Source organism: Corythoichthys intestinalis, chromosome 6 (genome assembly GCF_030265065.1).
Source record: "Corythoichthys intestinalis isolate RoL2023-P3 chromosome 6, ASM3026506v1, whole genome shotgun sequence".
Taxonomy (NCBI): domain Eukaryota; kingdom Metazoa; phylum Chordata; class Actinopteri; order Syngnathiformes; family Syngnathidae; genus Corythoichthys; species Corythoichthys intestinalis.
In genome coordinates, this window is record NC_080400.1 from 39,910,783 (window position 1) to 39,934,562 (window position 23,780).

The 23,780-nt window shown below is 37.7% G+C and overlaps 1 protein-coding gene across 2 annotated transcripts in view; it reads left to right on the forward strand.

Moving 5' to 3' along the window:
- The window catches only part of LOC130917129 (cGMP-inhibited 3',5'-cyclic phosphodiesterase 3A-like), a 125,972-nt gene that overhangs the window by 96,865 nt on the left and 5,327 nt on the right, over nucleotides 1-23,780 (forward strand). For both annotated transcript variants that reach the window (XM_057838218.1, XM_057838217.1), the window contains exons 6-14: nucleotides 39-115; nucleotides 1,652-1,848; nucleotides 4,134-4,271; nucleotides 5,802-5,913; nucleotides 8,448-8,555; nucleotides 8,656-8,855; nucleotides 11,346-11,549; nucleotides 11,875-12,036; nucleotides 20,753-20,984. In XM_057838218.1, the coding sequence (XP_057694201.1) occupies nucleotides 39-115; nucleotides 1,652-1,848; nucleotides 4,134-4,271; nucleotides 5,802-5,913; nucleotides 8,448-8,555; nucleotides 8,656-8,855; nucleotides 11,346-11,549; nucleotides 11,875-12,036; nucleotides 20,753-20,984 (1,430 nt within the window). The remainder of the gene's footprint in view (nucleotides 1-38; nucleotides 116-1,651; nucleotides 1,849-4,133; nucleotides 4,272-5,801; nucleotides 5,914-8,447; nucleotides 8,556-8,655; nucleotides 8,856-11,345; nucleotides 11,550-11,874; nucleotides 12,037-20,752; nucleotides 20,985-23,780) is intronic.

Below are 23,780 nucleotides of genomic sequence, written 5' to 3' on the forward strand. Positions count from 1 at the left end.
AATGAAATAATATGCATCCTCTGCTCTCTTTTCATCAGCTGCGGCAGGCCGTTTAGCAATCGACTAAACCATGGGGTGGAATCTATTGTTAAGACAGACCGAATACCCCGTCCAGGTACACAGCAGACTTATGCCTGCATGCATTTCAGATGCTTTTGTATATTCTGCACAAATCTTACGCAAACGGTAAAAAAAGTTGTTTTTGTAAAGGGAAAGGGCCTCATCAAAGTGGAAGTTCAGGATTTTTGACATTTGGCTTAGTCTTCAAGTTAGCGATGTTTAATTAGTCAGTGGGGTTGATTTTAACAAATTCCCTGTTGTTAGTTATTTATTAGTTTCAGGGCTCCGGCGCGAATCACTAAGCCCGTTCTAGCATGCCAATAAAAAACAACATTGCCCGCATGAAAGTCACCTATGACCCATGCCATCAATAGTGTTGGCTATGTTATCAGAATTAAGCTATTAAAACTTTTCCATTGCATGTCAATAACTGCACTATGAACAGCAACGTTTTTGAACTAGCTCTGTAGTAACATGCTGCAGAGCGGAGTGATATTTCTGTTTATGTCGTAGCCAGCAGCAAGAATCCACAGTTTGTGTTGTTTCTTGTTCTTCATAGGGAATTTGTGGAAACTGTCATTTGTCCATTTCTTCTGTCTGTTTCCACAGCCTGAAATGCTCGTTTCACTATGTTGCCGTTGTTCTGTCAAGACTCTGTAGACTGATGCTGCATTCTAGGAAGTTGGGAAAGGCCATTCGAACTAGGGGGCCCTAGTTGCGAAGTCAGGAAAAAAAGTACCCCGACTTCACGAGTTGCCTCATTCAGACGTCACTTGATAAAATGCACTGCCCGTCGAAAAGCAGACCGTCAATTGTAAAACTACAGAAGGCAGTTTACAGTGTGGTCTATTTATCTAAACCGTCGTTTTCTGCAACTATTTGATCACTTACGAGAACCCATGTTTGCTGGAGGTCAACTTGTGTTTTGATGGCCAAAGTAAAAAACGGTTGGAAAGCTTTGAATTCACAACTGGCACCATCCGAGTTGGATAGGTCCGACTTCCCACATTCCTCGAATGCAGCATGAGCACGAGTGGCCGAAGCACTCCTCTCTATTGTGGTCGCATTACGCAGCTGAGAAAAATAGTCCAGCAGAAATAAATGAAATACAGCAGTTTGGTGTGACATTGTTTTGACCGCATGGGTATTTTGAACAATGATCTACATTTTGAATTTATTTAACAATGTTAGATCTGTTAGTTTTTTTTTTTTTTATTATTGTCATGCTAGGAAGGGACCATTGACTCGCGCTAGTTTAGCCACACCCGAGCCCTGAAATGAATAAATAACTAACAAACTGCACGGAATTTGTTAAAATTAACTACATTAACTAATTTAACCCCCGCTAACTCAAAGATTAAGCCAAAGTCAAAAATTCTGAAATTCCGCTTTAAGGCTGTCAAAAAAAGACAGGTTGGAAGACATTTACAAATGCAAAATCTCAACCGCTTTTTTTTTTTTTTTTTTGCAAGCATTTTTTTTTTTTTTTTTCTGGTTTAAGTAGTTAGTAAGAGGCTACTTGTGTCAATCCTACTAAATAGTAATATTAGATAAGGATGAATTTTGACTGCGTATTCCGTGATCCTCACAGATGAGCGCGCGGTAACCTCATCAGACTATGACAGCACCTATGACAGCACTTATGAGACCAACCACAGTGACAGCAGCGACTTTGCACAGAATGAGGAAGAGGCCGAAGCAGGCAAGAAATTGTCTGAGGCACGGGAAGGCTGCCCAGAGTACTCATCGGAGAGCATCGTTTTGCACCCCCTGTTGCCATCTCCTGAGGTTAGCAAACAGTTTTCATTTGATGGTGAAGCCAAAACATGAATCAAATTTGATTAATTACGATATTCTCCAGACTATAAATCATCCTTTTTTTTTTTTTTTTTTAAGTTTTGCTGAGCCTGACACTTATACTCATGTCCAACTTACATGTTTTTTTTTCACACTGACACCCACTTAAAGGGTTCAGAAGTGATGCTGAAGTTCAAGATTTTAATCGACTTGGAAATAATTTTGCAGGAGTTCGAGAGTTTGGTAAATATATTGTTTTGTTTAGACGATAATCGTCCGAATAACTTAATGTGTTGCATAAACGCCTATGGTATACTACCACTATAATGCAGTAGTCCCCAACCACAGGGCCAGGAACCAGTACCAGTCCGAGGCGCATGTGCTACTGGGCCGCCTGTGCCTCTTGAGACACCAATCTGGCTGCCTACTGTATTGACTAATCTTAGAAGAGATATGTTGACGTCGCCCTCTAATGGTAGCCGCCATTATTGGGGTGTTTACACAGCTCAGTAGCAGCCCAGCGCCAGTTCATGGAAACTTTAACATTAGCTGCCTGCTTGCTGGCTGTGTACTGCAGGCAGCACACCACAGCAATGGCGGACGCTAGCAAAGATGACTGAAAAACAGATGTCTTTGGACAGCTTTTTACGTGAAAAGGCCACCTAGCGAGTCAGAAGAGGAGCCTATGCCAAGTCCACTCTGCATAATATGTGGACAAAAATTAGCAAACGATGCAATTGAGCCTTCAAAGCTGCCCGGCACATAGAGACGTAGCACCCTGGAATAATGGATAGGCCATTTGAATTTTTTAAACAAAATAACACGAGTACGAAGGACAGAAACAATTAGTGAGGGCCACCACATCCACAAAAGCGAATGCACTGAGAGCATCATTACTCGTGGCAAACCATAATGCTCAAGCCAAGAAACCTTTCATGATTGGAGAACTTTTTATGCCTGTGACCAAGGATATTTGCCTTCAAGTTTTAGGAGAGGCTTCTGTTAAAAAAGGTTGATTCAGCGAGTGAGTTAGTTTCCCTGCACTTAATGTTCATTTTTAGTCCTGTCTTGTTATTTTATATTTCCTGTATTTTATTGCCACACAATGCTGGTCCGTGAAAAAAAGGCTCACATCACAGCAGTGAGTGGTGCAAAAAAGGGTGGGAACCACTGCTATAATGTATACTACTATAGACTATACATTCAAATGGAATTCACTTCAAAGAAGCGATATATACTCCAGTGCGATGTACAGTATATATTTTTTTCCAACTTCATTGTGCATTTTTTGGCTGGTCTGCCATACTCAGGTGTAATTTATAGTCCTAAAAATATGGAACTTTAGGTTTGGACAGCACTGTGGGATAATAGTGGCTACCACATCTGTCTCACAGTTCAGTGTTCAAATCTCGGTCTTCCTGTGTGGTGTTTGGATATTGTCGCCGTGGTTGTGTGGAATTTCTCTGGGTACTCCAGCTGTCTCCCATATTCCACAAACGTTCATGTCAGGTTAATTCTAAGGACTCTAAATTGCCCATAGTGTGTGTGCTTTTTAGTACTTTGGCCTGCGATCAGCAAACAACAATCTAAAGTGCAGTACAAAAGTTAGTGATAAGATCTGGGCCACCCACCACCTAAATAAAAACAGCAAGTAAAGAAAATGGATGGATGGTTATGATTTATTTGTTATAATTTTTTAATGTGACATTTTAAAATGCACATCAAGAGATGCAGTACTTTACCATAGCAATCAATGCAGGTCTTACTTTATGTTGTTCATGTGGTATACTTAGTCATAACCCTGAGATATAATTTTTCTTTAGAAAGTATTTGAATATTTGCCGGCTGTTCAGCATCAGCAACAAACACTGGGCATCTGTTTGCTGGAATAGCTACAAGGCCCATTGATTTAGGACAGGCGGAAGTGTCAGCTAAAGCAAATATTTATCCCCAAATTCTGTCTAGAGAATTCAAGTGCTTCGCTCCCACCAGCTTGCTCTCACTGCTGCTGTTGATAGTTTACATTCTGGGATAGTAAATTTACTTGGCAAATTTACAGAAATATATAACATTATGGTTGTAGATAACCACACTGTATCCTGTTGGCCATCTTCTGGGGAACCTGGTGTTGTCCCCATACAGTATAGGGGATTATTTTAGCCCAGTGTAAAGTATTGTTGTAATATAATACCAAATGAAATAGTGAGTTTATTTAACAAATATTTAAAAATTGTATTTATGCCATTTTCCCCCTATTTTCTTTCCTCAACCCGCAGAACAAGCTAATCGTGGCCACAGAACCTCTGGTGATGCCAGGGTTAGATCCTCTTCTGAGTCAACTCAACAAATGGAATTTTCCAATTTTTAGCCTTGTGGAGAGGACTCACGGAAAAACGGGTTGCATTCTCAGCCAGGTAAGGACAAATCACCTCTGTAATCTTTTCATTTTTCTAAGGATAACATCAGTAATGGTGGACAAAAATATGTAATGTCTGCATTGACTGAAATTTAGTAGAAGACATACTAGCAGCAAGACAAAATGTCAATATACCCAAATTTTCGGACTATAAGCCGCTACTTTTTCCCCCTCAGTTCGAATCCTGCGGCTTATAGTCCAGTGCGGCTTATTTGATGATTTATTTGGGTTAAAGGTAAAACGGGATCATAAGACTGTCATAAGAACGTCATAATTATGACATGAAACTATCATGGGCATTACTGAATGCTTATGACAGATGTCAATATGTGTCATGGCATAATATGTCACTAACTCCATTTATGTCTAGCTCAGATCTTTTACGTCCATTCAAAAGTGAGATAATTTGCTGGATGACACTAACCGACATCTATTATAAGCATTCAATAATGCTTATGACAGTGTCATGTCATAATTATAACAGTATTATGGCACCATTATCCCCAAAAATGTTACCAAATACAATAGCTAGCAATTAATGAAACAACTGGAACAGTAACTGAAGAAATAATTAGCACAGAACATGATTTTTAATTGTTATTTACATCTGTAGTGCCGCAATGCATACTAGGAGGAATGTTGGATGACAACAGTGTTGACAGCAGGTGACAGCAGAGGTTGACTGTCTCCCCCAAGGGAGCAGTGATGGCCAAATGAAGATTTTTGAAACAATAAGGCATTGCAGCCAATTGGTTCAAAGCTTCATGGTGGTTCATTTGGTTACATGACTGTCTTATAATGCCTTTGTCAAATGAAGTGTTACCAGTTAATATCTTTTGGTGGAAATATCCCATAATAAAATTAGGACAACTGCGGCTTATAGCCCAGTGCGGCTTATCTATGAACAAATGCCGTTTTCATGTCAAATTTGGTGGCTGGCGGCTTATAGTCAGGTGCGCCTTATAGTCCAGAAATTACGGTACACAGAGGAAAGGTTTACATTTGTAAAAGAGTTAGCATGAATTTTAGAACATCATGATTTGAGGGTGATTTGACAGAAAACTGAATGAACTGGAATTTGGGAAGAAATCTTTCTTGCTGATAAATTGAAATAAAAAGTACTATCTTTAGGTAATGTAATAACGAATAAGTAATAAAGCAAATGACAAAACAAACAATGACATCTGTTAACCAAAGGGTTACAAAGACACAAAAGTGTCACTCAGCGTGAACACATTATAACATAATAGTAACTAAAATACAAATGTGCTTTAATTACACAACAAGAGATGCTTTGACATATTCATTAAATCATTTTTTCCTGTCCTGTTCAGCTGTTTTGACACGGAGAATGGGAATCTGAGTGTCTTAAGTTATTAAAGCATTTCTGGCAGTTTCAGTCAAAACTGACAATTTTCAACTTTGCAAAGCTGGCTAGGGCTAACCTGTGCATTTTTTTAAGGTTGAGAATAAACAAAAAACCTTCTGTAAAGAAGACACTTTTTTTTTTTCATCCTCTATGTCCCAGGTGTCCTACAGGCTTTTTGAAGACTCAGGTCTGTTTGAGACCTTCAAGATTCCTGTAGTCGAGTTCATGAACTACTTTCATGCTTTGGAGAACGGATATAGAGATATTCCTTGTGAGTACAATTTATAATATTGTTGCCGATGTTGCTTTAACTGCCTTCTCTGTGACACGTAACCACTTAAAGAGCATCTGGGAACTTGAAATCTCTTCCATATCTCATATCAATTAAAAAGAATCAACACTTTTATTAACAAAATACACTGGTATGAAAAAGTATCTGAACCTTTTGGAATTTTATCACATTTCTGCATAAAATCCCCATCATATATGGTCTGACCTTTATCAAAATCACACGGATGTAAAAACAGTGTCTGCTTTGATAAAACCACCTAAACATTTATAGGTTTGCATATTTTAATGAGGATAGCATGCAAACAATGACAAAAGGAGGAACACATAAGTAAGTGGACCCTCCGCCTAAGGAGACATAAAGAGCAATTGAAACCAATTTTAACCAAACAATTTCAGTCAGGTGTGTGCCCAATCACTGATGAATGATTTAAAGTTGCCCTGCCCACTATTAAAACACACACCTGGTAAGAATTGTCTTGATGAGAAACCATGTCTGATGTGCATCATGGCTCGGTCAAAAGAGCTGTCTGAAGACATGCGATCAAGGATTGTGGATTTGTACAAAGCTGGGAAAGGATACAAAACCATCTCTAAAAGTCTAGATGTTCATCAATTGCCAGTCAGAGAAGTTGTCTACAAATGGAAAGAGTTTGGCACTGTCCGTCCACCAAAGGTGATGCCAAGAGTTCAGCGCAGAATACCCAGAGAGGGAAAAAAGAACCCTAGAGTGTCTGCTAAAGACTTACAGAAATCACTGGCAAAGTCCAATATCTATGTGCACACATCATCTATATGTAAAACTATGGCCAAGAATGGTGTTCATGGGAGGACTCCGCAGAAGAAGCCACTGCTGTCTGAAAAAAAAAAAAAAAACATTGTTGTTTGTTTAATGTTTGCAAAAAGGAACTTGGACACTCCACAGACGTTTTGGCAAAATATTTTATGAACTCATGTTACCAAAGTTGAATTGTTTGGGAGTAACACACAATGTCATTTGTGGAGGAAAAATGGAACAGCTCACCAAAATCAACACCTCCCCACCATGAAACATGGGAGGATGGATGCTGCACCAAGACAATGATCCAAAACACAGAAATAAATCCATTTCAGAATGGTTTCAGAGGAACAAAATACATGTTCTGGAGTGGCCAAGTCAAAGTCCAGACCTACACCCTATTGAGATTTTGTGGCATGACCTAAAGACAGCGATTCATGCCAGACATCCGGAATCTGACTGAACTATAGCAGTTTTGTATAGAAGAACGGGCCAAGATTAGTCCTGATCGATGTGCCAGACTGATCTGCAGATACAGGAAGCATCTGGTTGAAGTTATTGCTGCCAAAAGGGGGGCACAAAATATTAAATGTGATTATTCACTTATTTATTTTTCCACTTCTGTCGTTGTTTGCATACTATCCCAATTATAATAAGAAAATCTATAAATGTTTTGGTTGTTTTAGTTAAAGCACACAGTTTTTTCATCTGAGTGATTTTGACGAAGATCAGATCAGATTTGCTGGTGATTTTATGCAGAAATGTGAGAAATTCCAAAAGGTTCAGAGATTTTTTCATACCACTGCATTAGCTGTGATGGATGCTGATCTGCCAATGTGTGAACACTCACGTTTAACTATGTTGTCTGATATAGCTATAGAAAGATAATGACAGTTTTATGAGTGCTTTTAATTTGGTCAAAGCTAAAGTAGTTGCGAGTAATTGTAATTACTACTAATATCATTATATTTACTCTTCTGCCTGCTGCCTGGTTGGCATTACAAATGAGATTGCTACATTTGGGTAAATGACGGTCGTATCCATAAAAAAAAAAAAAAAATTTTAAAGGCTCAGTGCGTATGTTTTATTGCCATGCTGCGTCCCAAATGTCGTATAAACGTTTAAATAATAATCATAAATGAATGTTAATAATTTATTGCAAATTATTTCACAAGACAGGATTATCAGAGCACAGTTTTAGAGCCTGTTAAAACAAGTAATTAGTTCTTATTAGTTGGAACGATTTCAGCAGAATTCCAAACTACACTATCCATCTATAAGGTACATAATGTTGTGAACAAAGATACCGTCAACAAACTGCTTAGCTTAAATTGTCATTAAATTTTCAATTCAAAATAAACTATGGGACTCCGTATATTATTAGTATTACTATTATTATTGTTATTATTATTATCATTATTATTATCATTATTATTATTATTATATGTACATGTTTGAATTTGATTATTTGACATTAAGCAGCATCCACACCCTTCTTTGTGTAAAAATAAACACGTTTTGAAATTGCCTCGAGCCCCGCAAATAGAACAAAAAGCTGTTCGATTGTACCATTTCGTCATTTTAAGGTAAACACTCAACCTTGTACCACTGGTCCTTTTTGATAAGTAGGCCTACAGACTGTATGAGGCTGTACTACATGGATTTACTGCCCTAAGTAGGCCTACAGACTGTATGAGGCTGTACTACATGGATTTACTGCCCTCTGCTGCTCGATATAGATCACAACAGGATTCATGCCACTGACGTTCTGCATGCTGTTTGGTATCTCACCACTCAGCCTGTGCCCAGTTTGCCCTCTCTTGTGACTGAGAACGGCATACACAACGGTGAGAAGCATTTCTCCGGTAGCATATAAACACAGTTCACTCTAATTCGAACCATCTTAAGAGACGTATTTTGTTTTTTGTTTTGTCTCTTTGCCCAAAGACTCGGCAAATGGCATAACCCCCGGTGCTACGTCCTTTCTGTCATCCAAGAGGCACTCTTTGCTGGAAGAAGGCTATGGCTCATTGTCAGGCCTAATTCCAGGCCTGGAGCTGATGGCCTTGTATGTAGCTGCTGCCATGCACGATTATGACCATCCAGGAAGAACTAATGCCTTTCTAGTAGCAACGAGTGCACCACAGGTAAATGAAAAGGGGATGAAAAGGAAATATTTCAAATTACTACCTTTGGCCATTTTCCCCTTTAAATTATGTAAATAGAGTGATCCCTCATTTCTCGCAGTTAATGGGGACAGCCCCCTGATAATCGAAAATCCACGAATTAGAGGAGGAGCTTATTTACATGTACGGTGGTACCTCGATATACGAACGCTTTGACACACGATCTTTTTGACATCCGTCGTAAAGTTTGACTCCCCATTTGTTTCTACATCCGACGACATGGATGAAATACGACGATTTATGACAGCGCCGCAGTTTCTTTGTTTACCGCAAGACGGACGCACGGCGGAATTTCTTGTGAGAGAAATCAACATGGGTTCCAAGAAGGTTCGTGCAAGTGGTGAAAAAAGGCGAGACTTACCATCGGAATGAAGATGGAAATGATAGAAAAATATGAGCGTTGTGTGCGCGTCTGTGAACTGGCTCGACAATACGGCCGTAGAATGTATACGGTTGCGACGTTGCTCCTCCGTTCGCCAGTCTTTATAAGTTAAGGTGAAAATTATTATTGTGGTAACATCACCAAAGAAATCGCCAGCTTCGTCAGGTTTTTAATCATTTATTTCAGAACTTGTGCAACACAACACGCCTACTGTCCACTGCAGCTGACCCCAACAACAGAACATGACAAGTGAAAGTAATGCACCTCGCTTACTCTGTCACGTCAGCCACACGGTGCGTTCAGGTACACCACGCAAAACACATCCACCACATCAGAACCTGATTCGTTACATAATTACTGGAATTATTATCATTATTTCTATTATTATTATTATACTGTATTGTTATACAGATTTATATATATATATATATATATATATATATATATATATATATATATATATATATATATATTTTTTTTTTTTTTTTTTTTTTTTGCGCTGTGTAATTGCCATTTGTAATAGTACCAGCAGTATTTATTAAGGATTTAGGGGCAGTTTACATGGCGACTCTGCGACACAAAGACGCAATGACTGAGTAGCGGACTCGTCTCGCATGCATATGGTGTCGGCGAAGAGGGAAGGCGAAGACGAAAAATTACGAATCCTGCCTCCAAAGTGGAAGAATCCGATTGCAGGGGGTTGAGGGGGGCTTCCTCGGCATGTATATCAAAGGCTCCTGCGGCGCGAGTCCGCGCCGTTAACGTCAGCACTCGTACACATCACATTGGGCGTGCACAGCGGTGCTACTAAACATTAAAAACAGCAAATATGGCGGAATGTCGGCTTTAATTTACTGTTTTAATAATATTTTTAAATTAAATATGTTGAATGTTATTTTTGTGCCTTTTTGAACAACAACAAAAAATTACATTGCTTCAAGTGGGCGGGCATATTTTTTTCCGGGCTGAGGGAGCTTGGTGGGGTCAAAGTGCATCATTCTCTGTCGCCTTGTAAATTTGCACTGCCCCCTAGGGCCTCGCATGAATACTACATCGTTTTCATGCGGAATTGCGACATTGTTCAAATGGAGACGCAAATGCAAATGCAAATTTGAAATTTTTCGTATTCTCAGAGAGTGGAACGAATTTATGGAATTATAATGTATTCTTATGGGAAAATCCTGCTTTACATACAACCATTTCGACTCACAAACAAGGTCCTAGAATGAATTAACTTCGTATGTAGAGGTACCACTGTACATATATATCTGTATATGTATATATATATTATTTTTAAGCACTTCAAATGTAATAATTATGATAAGTTTTAAACATGTAACTGTTCCACCGAATTGTTTTTAATCAAGAATAACATAGAAAAATGATTGTCTTCATTAAATGCTTCATTGAGTGAGTCCACTGACATCCGCTCACGCTGCTCACTTACCCACTATCAGTTGCCACAGCACACTACGGCTAATGTATAACAAGCTAAAGGTCTCGGCACCTTTGAAAGAAGCACTCCCAAGCTTCTCTGGCAAGATCAAAGGTTCAACGCCCGTCAATCATTGTTAACTTCAACAAGCAAACGCCAACTGTATTTATATATTTATTTTATTATTATTTTTTTTTAATCTGCGAAGGTCTGAAGGCGCGAAGTTTGAATCGTGAAGTAGCGAGGGATCGCTATACATGTTTTAGCATATGTTTTGTCGCGGTTGCCATTTCTGTATCACACTTGTAAGGTTGACAATTCCGCAAATTTTTCCATTTTGAGTTAGCATGTTCTTTCATACTTGGAGTGGAATTTCCTAGGGGACATCTGTTCACATTCTACAGAGTCAGAGTTATGCAGGTTAGGTTAATGGAAAACTCTGAACATGGATGTGAATGTGAATGTCTATATGCTCTGTCATTGGTGGCAAAAAAAAAAAAAAAAAGCACTCTGGGAAAAGATGTGTTTTTAACTAACATGATGATTTTATACCTTTTAATGTGAGGAAAAATTAACAGAATTGCATGTAATTTAAGTAGGATTGGCAATTATTTACAACTCTTTTTCACTGTAGGCTCTGCTATACAATGACCGTTCTGTTTTGGAAAACCACCATGCTGCTGCAGCGTGGAACCTCTTCATGTCTCGTCCGGAGTACAACTTCCTGGTTAACCTTGAACATGTGGAGTTCAAACGCTTCCGATTTCTTGTCATTGAAGCAATCTTGGCCACGGACCTAAAAAAACACTTTGACTTCCTTGCAGAGTTTAATGCCAAGGTACAAAAAAAAGACATTTTAGACAATGCTATTGCATGACATGTTTATGAGAACATTAGGGAGGGACCTATATTTGGGGTCCTTGGGGGGGTTGTGATTGTGCACCAATGCACAACAAAAAGTTTCATAGCATATTACTTTTAAGTTTAGTGTGAAAAAACTAAAAGTAATATATGTCTCACAGTCTATAATTTGTAATAAATTGGGGGAAAAAAACCACACGAGAAAAAATAAATAAATAAATAAATAAAATGGTAAATGACCAGAGTAACATTATTCACATTTCATAACTGAGGCTATCTGTTTATCATGTACATGTACACAGGTGGGTGACGAAGGAATGTCTGGTATTGACTGGACGAACGAAAATGACCGATCGTTGGTTTGCCAGATGTGCATTAAGCTCGCTGATGTCAATGGACCACTGAAGTGCAAGGAGCTGCACTTGCAGTGGACTGAGGGGATTGTCAATGAGTTCTATGAACAGGTATGATTATAAATCTCTGCAATGCTTAGTAGTTTACATTATTTAGATCATATACAGTATATGGCATACAAAAAGAAATTATCATACTGGGGGTCCTTGGTTTTGAAATGCATTACATGATTTTGAGGTTCATGATTTTGAGGTGCAATAAATCATGCTCAATTAAAAATGGTTAGCGTGTTTAAGGCCATGCCTACATGTAGCAGAGTGTTTGGCAAAAAGAAGAAGTTTGGCCAATCATCCACACACACACACACACACACTTAAATGACGGTTCTTAAAAACTGTCCAAAGTGAGGATATACGAATTCTGTGTTCGTGGCGCCATCATGTGGACGTTGATAACCGAAGATTTGAACTGTGAAAACGTCAGTAACTACGACAAACTTTGTTCCTATGTCTCCCGTGAGACCAATGTTTACATTTGGAGTAAATTACACAGGTGCTTTTTTTTGCTTCCATTTATTTACAAACTCTTGAGTGCTTCATATTGAAGAATACATGCTAAGGATGGTGGTATTTAATTAATTAATTATTTTTCGCACATTGATATGACTACTTAAAAATGAATGAATGCGGTTGGCTGTGGAAGCTTTTTCTACAAACGTGCTGGTGTGGACATAATTATTTTTTTGCCCACGTATTAGACTGTGCATGTACTGTATACCTAATGCAGTGCTTCACGAGTGCTTTTGCATTTTTAATAGTACCCCATGTGATTGTGTGAAAGTGCTTGTGTATTACTCGCGAACAATAAGACAGGAATTGCTCCTGATTGCTAGTAGTTATTTCTATCTGGTTTTGATTGCATATACAGTAAAGTGTACTCAAGGTATCAAATCCTGCTGTTAAAAACACAATGGATTTAATTAGCTCTTTGAGCATTGATTCTCAGCTGGACTCAACACGTGGACCTGCATTTTTCTACTTCACTCAGTCATGACTCGTTGTGGCCCACTTTTACACAAATGAACAACCATTGAGAACCTATATGTTAAAAAAAAGCCTTTCAAAACATTATATACTGTTTAGATACAGGTATATACTGTATCTATACTGTATATATGGCGGAAAACACTCAAGTGACTTGAAGTTCCGCTCTGAGACCCCTAATTTGGACACATTTCAAAATTGTCCTATATGCATGTGTGATACATCATTGGAAAGCTTAAAATCTAAATTTTTTGAGGGAACAAAAATTTTGATCAGGAGGGCATTTTAAAAAAAAACAGAAAAAAACCAGCAAAATCCTAACTGGAGGCAAGAGCACGCAAGAGCAGAAATAAAGACGCCACGATTTTAACGAGATATTATCACGCACTTCCCTTGATTCGATCCAAAAACTCCATGTAGCATGTATCACCAAGTGCCAAGACACAGCTGTGAATGGCCACAGCCGGATTTTTTTTAATTTTATGGGTGAAACATGGTGATATAACAAGGGTCGCGATGCAGAAATCGCAGACAACAAGGAGTGGTTGAGATTTTCTTTTTAACTCATTCAATCCCAGCCATTTTCACTAGAGCAAGGCCCTCCGCTCCTGGCCGTTTTTCTGGATTCTGACTGATTTTGCAAGGCCCACAGAAATTTCTGTTCTATTGCTATATAAACATGGAACCCACCAAAAGAAAGATTATACTCTCTTCTTTCAGCAGAATAAAAAAGTAAGTTCATATCTTTTTCCATTCTTTAGAAATCAGCATTAGAAAATAGCTTAGTTTGAGCAATTTTCCAATTTCAGATGAAAAAATGGAGAAAATGAGCTTTTTGTAAACGCATACATTTCAAACATAACTTTGACTTTAACAAAGCTAGTTTTTGCATTAGTTACATCCCAAACATCTGAATAATATTTTTACAATATGCCATGAACAACCAGACAAATAGAGCTTTTGATAGCAAAGTAACAATTTATTTACGCATGACTACTGAGAGATGACGCTTTGTCGCCGAGATTACGCCGTTGTTGCCGCGTCAGCCATGTAAACTTTTCCCTCATCGTTGTCTGTCTCACAAAGATGGATTATTTTTGCGTCTTTGCAGGGTCTGCCCAGCGAGCCGCTGCACTGGGAGTCCCACTCGTTATTCTCGGTCGTCCAGCGCCTCGCCTCCCAGGCGTCCTGTCGGTTGGTTTGTTCGGTCGGAACGACGCCTGGCATCATGCCGCCAGCGCTCCGACCGTGCTGCCCGGCCGTTCATTGCTGTTGAATCGGGTTGCGGGTCTTACAAAATGCACTACTGCCCTCAAGTGGCCAGTTTTACTGCTTTAAAAGGGGTTTGGAGCCCTGTTTTTTGTTTCTCAGATAGATCGGAAGCTATAGATTCTTCTTTTAAAAAAAAAAAAAAACAAAAGCAAAAGACGTATGAATACGTTTTTGGGACAATGAAGCATTTAAAAATAGAACGTATCATCTAACATATCAGGGAAAATGCGACAGTAAAAAATAAAAAATACCGTTATTTCCGGACTACAAGCCGCTACTTTTTTCCCCTCATTTTGGGTCCTGCAGCGTGTGCAATGATGTGGCCAATTTGTGTATTTTTCTGACGGCCGCCAGGGGCGCTTGAGCATGGAATGTGGGAGTGAGACACGTGGAATATATGTGTGGAGGAAGACGCTAGTTTGCCCTATTGCCGGTAGTTTAACTTTGTGCGTTGTGCATCCGCCTTTGTGCATGAGTAGAATTGGCATAGCTGCATCATGAAAAATGCTCGAAGAAATTAAATTGGCCATCCAAGTTGTATGGGAAGCTTTGATGACGAGCGGTGAGAGATCGTTTACCAAGACTCGCCGCATGCAAAGAGCCGCTTTTGCACAGGTTTGCCGGGGGAGCCTGGCAGCGTGAAGCGCTGTGAAAGAGTCTGCCATCACCAACGGGTTTCGAAGGGGCTATTCTGCTGCATGACGAGGACAGCATGGGCTAGGAGTGAATTTGCCTCATTATGGGAGACATTGAAGGCGACAGCGAAGGAGAGACTGAGTTGGTGCATGGCAAAGTGCATCTGAGCGTCTTCATATCCGACACTAAGGGTGAAGACTTCCATGGTTTGAATGCACAGGAGGAAGATGAAGATTGCTAACAAAGACTTTTATGTTTTTATTAACCAGAACATTTAGTGCTGCACCGCCATGCTGATGCTATGTAACTTCCGTGCCGCTGCTATATAACTGCCGTGTTTGCCGGCGCTGTTTGGAACGAAAAGTTAAGGTGTGTTATTAAAATTTTGAAAACTGTATATTTCTTTGTCAATGTCTCTTGTTACTAAGTGGGCACACTCGGGTTACAGGCAGGAGAGGCTTATGTATGTACAAAATGGTTTTTCCTTTAAAAATGTACAATGTGAGGCTTGTAATCAGGGGCGCCCAATAGTCCAGAAATTACGGTACAATTAAGCGATAGTTATGAGGTAGATAGCCGTGACTTTTTTACAGACGCCAATTTTTTCATTGTGACGTAATTTGTTTAAATGTTTAATATATTCGAGTGAATAATTTTTTAAAGTCTTTTTTTTTTTTCAAACTAAATATTAGACATCACTTAATGATTCGAAGCTAAAAATGACAGACATTTTGAATAATGAATGTAATTACTAACCTTTTTTTTATGGCCAGGTTGAAACAAAAGCGGTTGCGTGACGTCTGTAAACGGGGGTTTTCAGGGTAAAACGGACAAATTAAAAATAGTTCGGAGGCTTCGTGCGCCATGATTCTGCTATGGCAGCATATAGACATATTGTTCTATCAAACACAACAGTTCTTTTGGCTTAAAATACAGCAGTTTATTTTAAAGAGGGGTGCAAGAGCAGAAACTGCTTGTTCAGTCTTGTCTGTGTTTTCCGCCACATATTTTTTAAATTATTTATTTATTTTATTTACACTGATATTATTCATTTCAAATATAACATTCCAAGCACCTCGTCAAAATTCTGAGGATAAACATGACCACAAAAATAAATATATTGGCGTTGCTTGGCAGCTTTTTTTTTTTTTTTTTTTTTTTTAATAAAGGCACAGCATCAATAATCTGTCTTACTATTTTTTTTTTGTTCTTCTTCTTCAAATTAAGCTACTACTGAGGTTACCGTAGAGGTTTTACACTACTTGTCCACATGCCACCCAAAATGGTTCTAAAAACCATTTTTTGATCCCGACCTACAAGTTGACAGTGACAGTGGGTCAGGGCATTTCACTGGCATTAGGCAGAATGTTTTTGAGCCAGTAACATTGCATTGTCAAAGAGAGCAAGTCAATTCAAATTCAAAATGGAACAAGCACATTCATGAACGAAAATACAATATCATTTATGTGGAAATGTACCAAACCTAGCATACATCTACATTTGTAGGCTAGTCCCTTGACCGGAGAATTTCAACAGAGACAAGATAAGTAAGAAAACCAGATAATAGTTCACATTTTTAAAGAACCTGTCATATTCAGATAATAAACACATAGAATGGCAAATCTGAGCATTTAAAGGCTGACACAGTCTTCATGTGCCACATAGGAGTTTAGTGTACTCCATCGTGGTTTATATTGTGTTGTTTATTCAGAGAATACAGCTGGACAGATGATAGTATTTACACTTTGAGGCTAATGTTTTTTACACTAATAAAGAACTTTTAGGCTAGTAAAATGTGATTAAGAAAATTATAATAACTGAAGATAGTTCAGATGAAACGAGAGTTGTGATTAAACATCGGAATATTGAAAATAGAAAAGCCGGAATGATTGAAATAAGTACAACAGTTTTTTAATTACCGTCTCCTGTTTAGGGTGATGAACATGAATATTTGAGTTTGATACCATACCTAATCTAGGTTGAAAGGCACTACTTACTGATATGATCATAAGTCAATAAAAGGGTTGCTGTGAATGGGTTATTATATAGAAAAGATATTCTGTCAGGTGCATTTAGTGATGCTATTGTATGAGATCAACTACATTATGAATTGCCCTGAGACACTGAGACACAATTTTCACCTTAAACTATTGAACAAAGACATAATTTTAAAAAATATATGCTGATAGATATGATGTCAAATTAGGCAACGTCAATGTTAGATGATTTCCAGGTCATAGTACTGGCATTTGATTGCTAGTTGATAGTTGAGTGGAAACACCCACAGCATCCGATAGTGAACAGTGTGATTTTTTTTCACCGTTTTTAGGTCTGCCAAATAATTACTACTAACAGGTGATACCAGAACAAGGCTAATGAACATTTTTAATGTTAATGTAGTAATTTTAAAACCTCAAATAATTGTTACCTTAACCAAAACATGGCAATAGCACATACACTTCCACAATACAGCAGTACTTTTACCCTTTATTCCTACATCATGAATTATGGCCACATCACTTGGTACAGCATTATATACATAAAAAGTCCTGTTTTTTTTTTTTTTTAATTTGTTTTTTTTAATTTAGTTTGTTGAAATTTTTTACGGACGTACATTCTATTGTTACACACACGCACCACACACACAATCTGCTAAGAAAGTGTCACAGTAGCACAGAGGTTCTTTTTACATGGACATTGTTTCCACCGTCAGAAAAGGGTGTCAAAATCTGACTTTTTAAAATCATTTGTAAAAGTCTAAAACCTATTTAAAAAGGCATAAACAAATATTAATTTTAAAACAGTTCTGCATCAGCATGGAGCCGTGCCTCCTCTTTCTCAGTCCTTTAGTCCCCTCGTTTGGTCATAATGCCTCTTTTTAAAACCAGTCACAATCAGTGTGTTTAAGGGGAGGGTGTGGTCCATCAATTAGTTCAAATCTCACTCAGCTGACAATAATTCAAACGCATCACTAAAACCATGCAATATAAAATACTTGTAAAAACACTGAAACACACACATAAAATCAGCAAAAAAAATCACACAATTCTAAGTGAAATCATTAAAACAAATTGGCAGCTTAGATCTCGGGTCCATTTTTGAACAAAGCTTAGCATCTATTTAGCTTATTTAGGCTTAATGAAGGGAATGGTTGTAATCAGTGTAATTTGGAACATTATGATGCAACAAAACAAACCAATAAAACAGTAATAAGTGGGTTACTATTCAGCCTCTAATACAGTAATTACCAACCACACTAGTTTGCAGCCGGAGGTGGCGTGGGAAACTATTCAACTGTCCATCCATCCATCCATCCATCCATCCATCCAGGTTTTAAGTTGTGACAAAACGTCATCGCCGTAAAATATAAACTAAATCCACATTAGGATTAGATTTAAATAATATTCTCAAATTGAAATACCAGATTGAAGCAGGAAATTCTGTCACATACAGTAATCATGGCTACGTGATTATGCATCCATTGTGCAGTTCTGTCTTTGTCGTCGCAGTACAAAAACAGGAAAGCATGCAAAACAAACAGCTCCAAGGATAAAGGAGGCCCAACCAGGATGGTTCCACTTTGAAAATTCTTCAGCATGAAAACCTTCAAATGATGATCTGTGAGATTCAATGTAACTGGTATAGTGACAAACGTGTATTTTTGTTCATTTGATATATTGATGCTGGGTCTGATTTCTATTCGGTTTAAAACAAAAAAATATATTTGAAGAACTAGCTATTGCGTTTTAGGTTGGAAGTTTGTATGTCTGTTGGATACTTTGCTTACTTTCAAATGATTGTAGACAATTAATGTTGCTGTACGACACACAAGTTGTCTGAGTTCGTATGCATCTGGAATGCAGGGAAATCAGAATACAATACGTTAAATGGTTAAGATTCATCAATATGTATTATTCTACAGATTTTTATGAATCTGAGAAGTAAACATAAGGAAATATTTAAATATACTGTATAAAAAGCCTAGTTTATTAAGACCAAAAAAAAAAAAAAAAAGAAAACATTTCAAGACTGCGTAAATAATTGGTTCTGAAAATATTTTTCACCATAGCCCATATGCATTGGGTTTTGAAGGAATTCTTATACAAACAAAATAATGATTACATAAAAAGATCTTATCTTAAAGCGGACACTTGAAAATGCATGGACTTCACTATCAGTTGACGGGACACGGGGCTCGATGCTGATTGGTAAAATCAAAGCCGCTAGCGACCTAAAAGCAAAACAGGCACGTCCCTTAGGCATATATGAGTGTCCATGAGCACCGACATCAAAAAATTCGTTCCCTAATAAAATCCCAATTCATTATTTTTTTTATATGAGTATAACAAAATTTAAAATGGCTATAAAATTCTCAACTTTTATGCTAGTTGCACAAAAATAACCAAATGCAGAGATAATCACCTATATTTCCAGGATCAATAGCAATATTTTACATATCATATAATTTTTTGCCCAAAAGAGTGACTTTTTTTATTTAGTGCATGTTTTCAACAGCTAATAAATCACTCAGTTTTCCCATCAAAAACTTAATACTTAAGGAAAGCATGCAGAATCATCTTAATTTTACTCAACAAAGCAAAATTTGCATTTTTCTATATCCAATCACAACTTATTTAGGTTTAATTCCGTTGTTACAATTGCCTCAGCACGTCTTGCAGGCTATCTGGCCCTTGTCGTATTTAGAATCAAACAATAAAAAGCAAATTTCTTTTTGTATGGACGCAGAAATGTCTAAATTCATAATTTTATGCCAAAAAACGGGCAGTTGGCCAAAAATTACCTGATCATTTGAATGGAAAGTTACGCTATTGTGTATGGGTACAACATGGTGGCCATCACAAAACAAAAAGCTTTTTAAGTTGAAAATTCTTGTAAATAAATGTTTACATCCTGGAGTTTATATAGATATGAACATAAAACAGTCTACATTCTTGGTTAAATGGGCAGTTATCATCCATTTTATGTAAAGATTTCAAGCTAAAGTTACACTATTCTGTATGAATACAACATGGCGGCCATCAGCATACAAAGAGCTTTTTAAGTTGAAAATTCTCATAAATGAATCACAGAATTTCTATAGAAATGACTGTAATACGGTCTAGATTCTTGGTTAAAAGCAAAAAACGGGCAGTTATCATTCATTTTACGTAAGTATTTCAACCTAAAGTTCCACAAATTTTTTTCCCATTTACTTTTTTCACAATGTTTCGGAGTGCATGCACGGTGCTATTTTGGATAATAATTACCCTTAATCCTCGACCAAATCACTCTTGAGACACTCCTGCCTTCTTGTATGCAGTAAAACTTTCGTCCTGTTCCACCAAAATCTGCCGTTTGAATGCAGCGCATGTTTGAGTTCACAGCAGTGAAAGCTGCACAATGCTCTGCCTTGCCCGGCCCCTTACGAAAAGGCATGACGCAATGTCTGTTGGAGCTGTCTAGTCAACTGATCATGAAGTCTACCGAAAATGTTAAAAGTGCATACTTTGACCTCAAAAATTCCTTTCCAGTATTATTAATTCATAGGCACTTTTCTTTTCTCACAGTCTGTCATGAAATCAGACAAGTAGCATTAACTTCTGATTTCAAATCTATTTTTTCACGAGATGTTTACCAAATGTTTTAATTTCTAGATCATTGGAATACTGTAGTGTTATGCTTTTTTACCACCATTCACACATTTGACCAATTCAGAGTAAGTAATTAACCCATCCTATCTATTCTACTAAGAAAGAGGGAGAAGAAGTGTTACCTAAGATTCAAACCAAGAACTTCGACTTTGAAGAAGACCATAAGCACCATATTTGATTCACGTTAGAGTAAACCTAATTTAATATTAGTTTGCACTTTCTAGGGGGATGAGGAAGCAAGCCTGGGCCTTCCCATCAGCCCATTCATGGACCGGTCAGCACCGCAGCTTGCTAAACTACAAGAATCCTTCATCACTCATATAGTGGGTCCCCTCTGCTCCTCATACAATTCGGCCGCTCTGATGCCAGGTGACTGGGTTGACCTGCCGGAAGAGCAGGAGGAGCCAGAAGAGGCAAAGGAGAGTCAAGATATTAAAGAGGAAGAGGAAGATTTGGGTGAGAAATACAGCTCTTGGTTCTGAGATCTGCCATGTGTAAAGCTCCCCCTTATTCTTGTTTTTTTTTTTTGCTCCAATCTGTATTAAGTATCGTCAACATTTGCTATTTCAAACAAGGTTTTTCATGTAATTTGATTTTTTTTTGTTGAAAATAATTAAACCTTTGGCCTCGCCTAAGAATGCTGTGCACTAAACAGGACCTGTGAGATGCATATATGACTTCCTGTGCAAAGGATTTGATTTACAACCCCCCCATTCCCTAAAAAGTAAAAAAAAAAAAAAAAAAGTGAACATTTAATTGTACATAATCTTTAACCATTGCAGTGAATGCACATATTTTGGAGATTGAAGCATTTGGTGAAGTGCCAGCCAAATTAAAGTCACAGACGGTCACATTAATAGCGCCCCTCAGGGATGTAAAACAAATCAGTGCTTTGCCTTCTTCGTATCTGAGCCATGTCGATGTCTCCATTCACTACATTACACTACCCTGATTAAATAGTCCTTAATTTGATTATTTACATCGATTGCTCTTAAAAATATTGTAATGTGCTGTAATTTTCCATTCGTTTCCTCAAAATAATCATCATGTGCAACCAATGTAAACTAATTAAGTGAATTCCAAAGACTTTTTTTTCAATGTAACATTTCCATGCACAATGATGTACAAAAGGCTATTTGTGCCACCCTGTGTAGGCCGTGCTGTGAGCATGCACATAGTAGCTACTTAGTCCAACAACTTTATTATTGCTCCTTCTTGTCTTTCTGTTCTTTTCTTGTATATGCTCCCAAGGCCACCAAATAATGTTACCTTCCGTTTTTTCACAGAAATGATAAGCAATTCCATTTCAGACTTGTTTAAAAATGAATAATCAATTTAAAAAAAAAAAAAACATAGATGTTCCTCCTGTTGTCATGATTCATCCGGCAAAGCCTTGGTTTTTCATTCATATTCCTATAGTGCTATATAAGCATATTTCAGGCATGAAAATCTGTCACCTTTCGGCGTAATTCGCCGTTTTGAAGTAAAAAAAAAAGTGACCTACGTGAATTGTGTAGATCCGAGGAGAATTTTTTTTTTTTTTTTGGGGGGGGGGCGCAAATGTCGGATGCTTGGTATGCAAGCGGGGAAAGCTGCACATACGGCGTTATATTGCTGCCTCTATTCTGAGCGAACAATAATAGATTTTGAGCACAGAAAACACCCCTCCTGCTCTCGCTCAATTTCTGCACACTTGTGCTGCCTCTATTCCGAGCGAGCAAAAATAGATTTTGAGCACACCTCCTGCTCTACCTAAATTTCTCGACTCCTGTGCTTGTCTTTTTTTTTTTTTCTGCGCACTCAGTTGAGCACACTCTACTAACGTGTCACGAAGCCAACCAATCATAGAGCTATCGGAGGGCAAACAGCCAACCAGTGTACTTCCGCTTGCTTCGTAAGTCCATCTAACTAACTAACGACAAGTTTTATTGAAGTTGCTAAGCCTTTCGCAATATGCAATGAGTCCATTTATTGCACGGTAAATAAAAATGAGGGCGGTAATCTTCATGGCTGCGCTTTATCGCCGCGCGCGTGTGCATATATTTGTGCGTGCGTGCTGTTGGCATGAGACAACACTTTCTTTCACAGATGCTTAATGGTCATCAACACGCCGTAGAATTAAAGTTCAGACATACAAAATAAGGAAACACATCGATATTTAACACTGTAAATGTTAGCATTGCTACATTGAGGCTAATGGGGAAAAAAGACAACCTACTTTAGCCTGCTATAAAACATTGGGCTTCTTCTCCAAACTTGCAGTTAAAAGGTGACACTTCAAAAATGAAAAATCGCTGGTTAATAGCACTTGCAAACGAAAAAAAAAATGATTACTGACATCACATGCAATGACAAACACAGCTTTTCTGCAGAGTGTAAAGCTTACAGTTTAGCGAACGGACTACTGGTGAACATTTCAAAATAAAAGCATGTCATGTTCGTCTTATAAATAACGATTTCTGGAGTTACATACTTCAGAATTCAGATTCTACACTAAGAATAGCTTTAAAATGACACCCTTTATGAAAAATCTGATTTGCAATGAATAATTATTAGTAGGGCTGTCAAACGATTAAAATTTTTAATCGAGTTAATTACAGCTTAAAAATTAATTAATCGTAATTAATCGCAATTAATCGCAATTCAAACCATCTATAAAATATGCCATATTTTTCTGTAAATTATTGTTGGAATGGAAAGACAAGACACAAGATGGATATATACGTTCAACATCCGGTACATAAGGACTGTATTTGTTTATTATAAAAATAAATCAACAAGATGGCATTAACGTTATTAACATTCTGTTAAAGCGATCCATGGATAGAAAGACTTGTAGTTCTTAAAAGAAAAATGTTAGTTCCAGTTATAGAAATTTTATATTAAAACCCCTCTTAATGTTTTCGTTTTAATAAAATTTGTAAAATGTTCAATCAAAAAATACTACTTTTTTACAACTAGTAGCCCGCCATTGTTGATGTCAATAATTACTTACACAATGCTCATGGGTGCTGAAGCCTATAAAATCAGTCGCACCCAAGCGCCAGCAGAGGGCGGCAAAACTCCATAAAACACAACAAGTGAGCGTTTCACAGTACTGTCATTTAAATCTGTCTGAGTGGGGCATCTGCGTTAATTGCGTCAAACATTTTAACGTGATTAATTTAAGAAATTAATTAACGCCCGTTAACGCGATAATTTTGACAGCCCTAATTATTATACTACTATTATATTGTATATAGTAGCATGCTA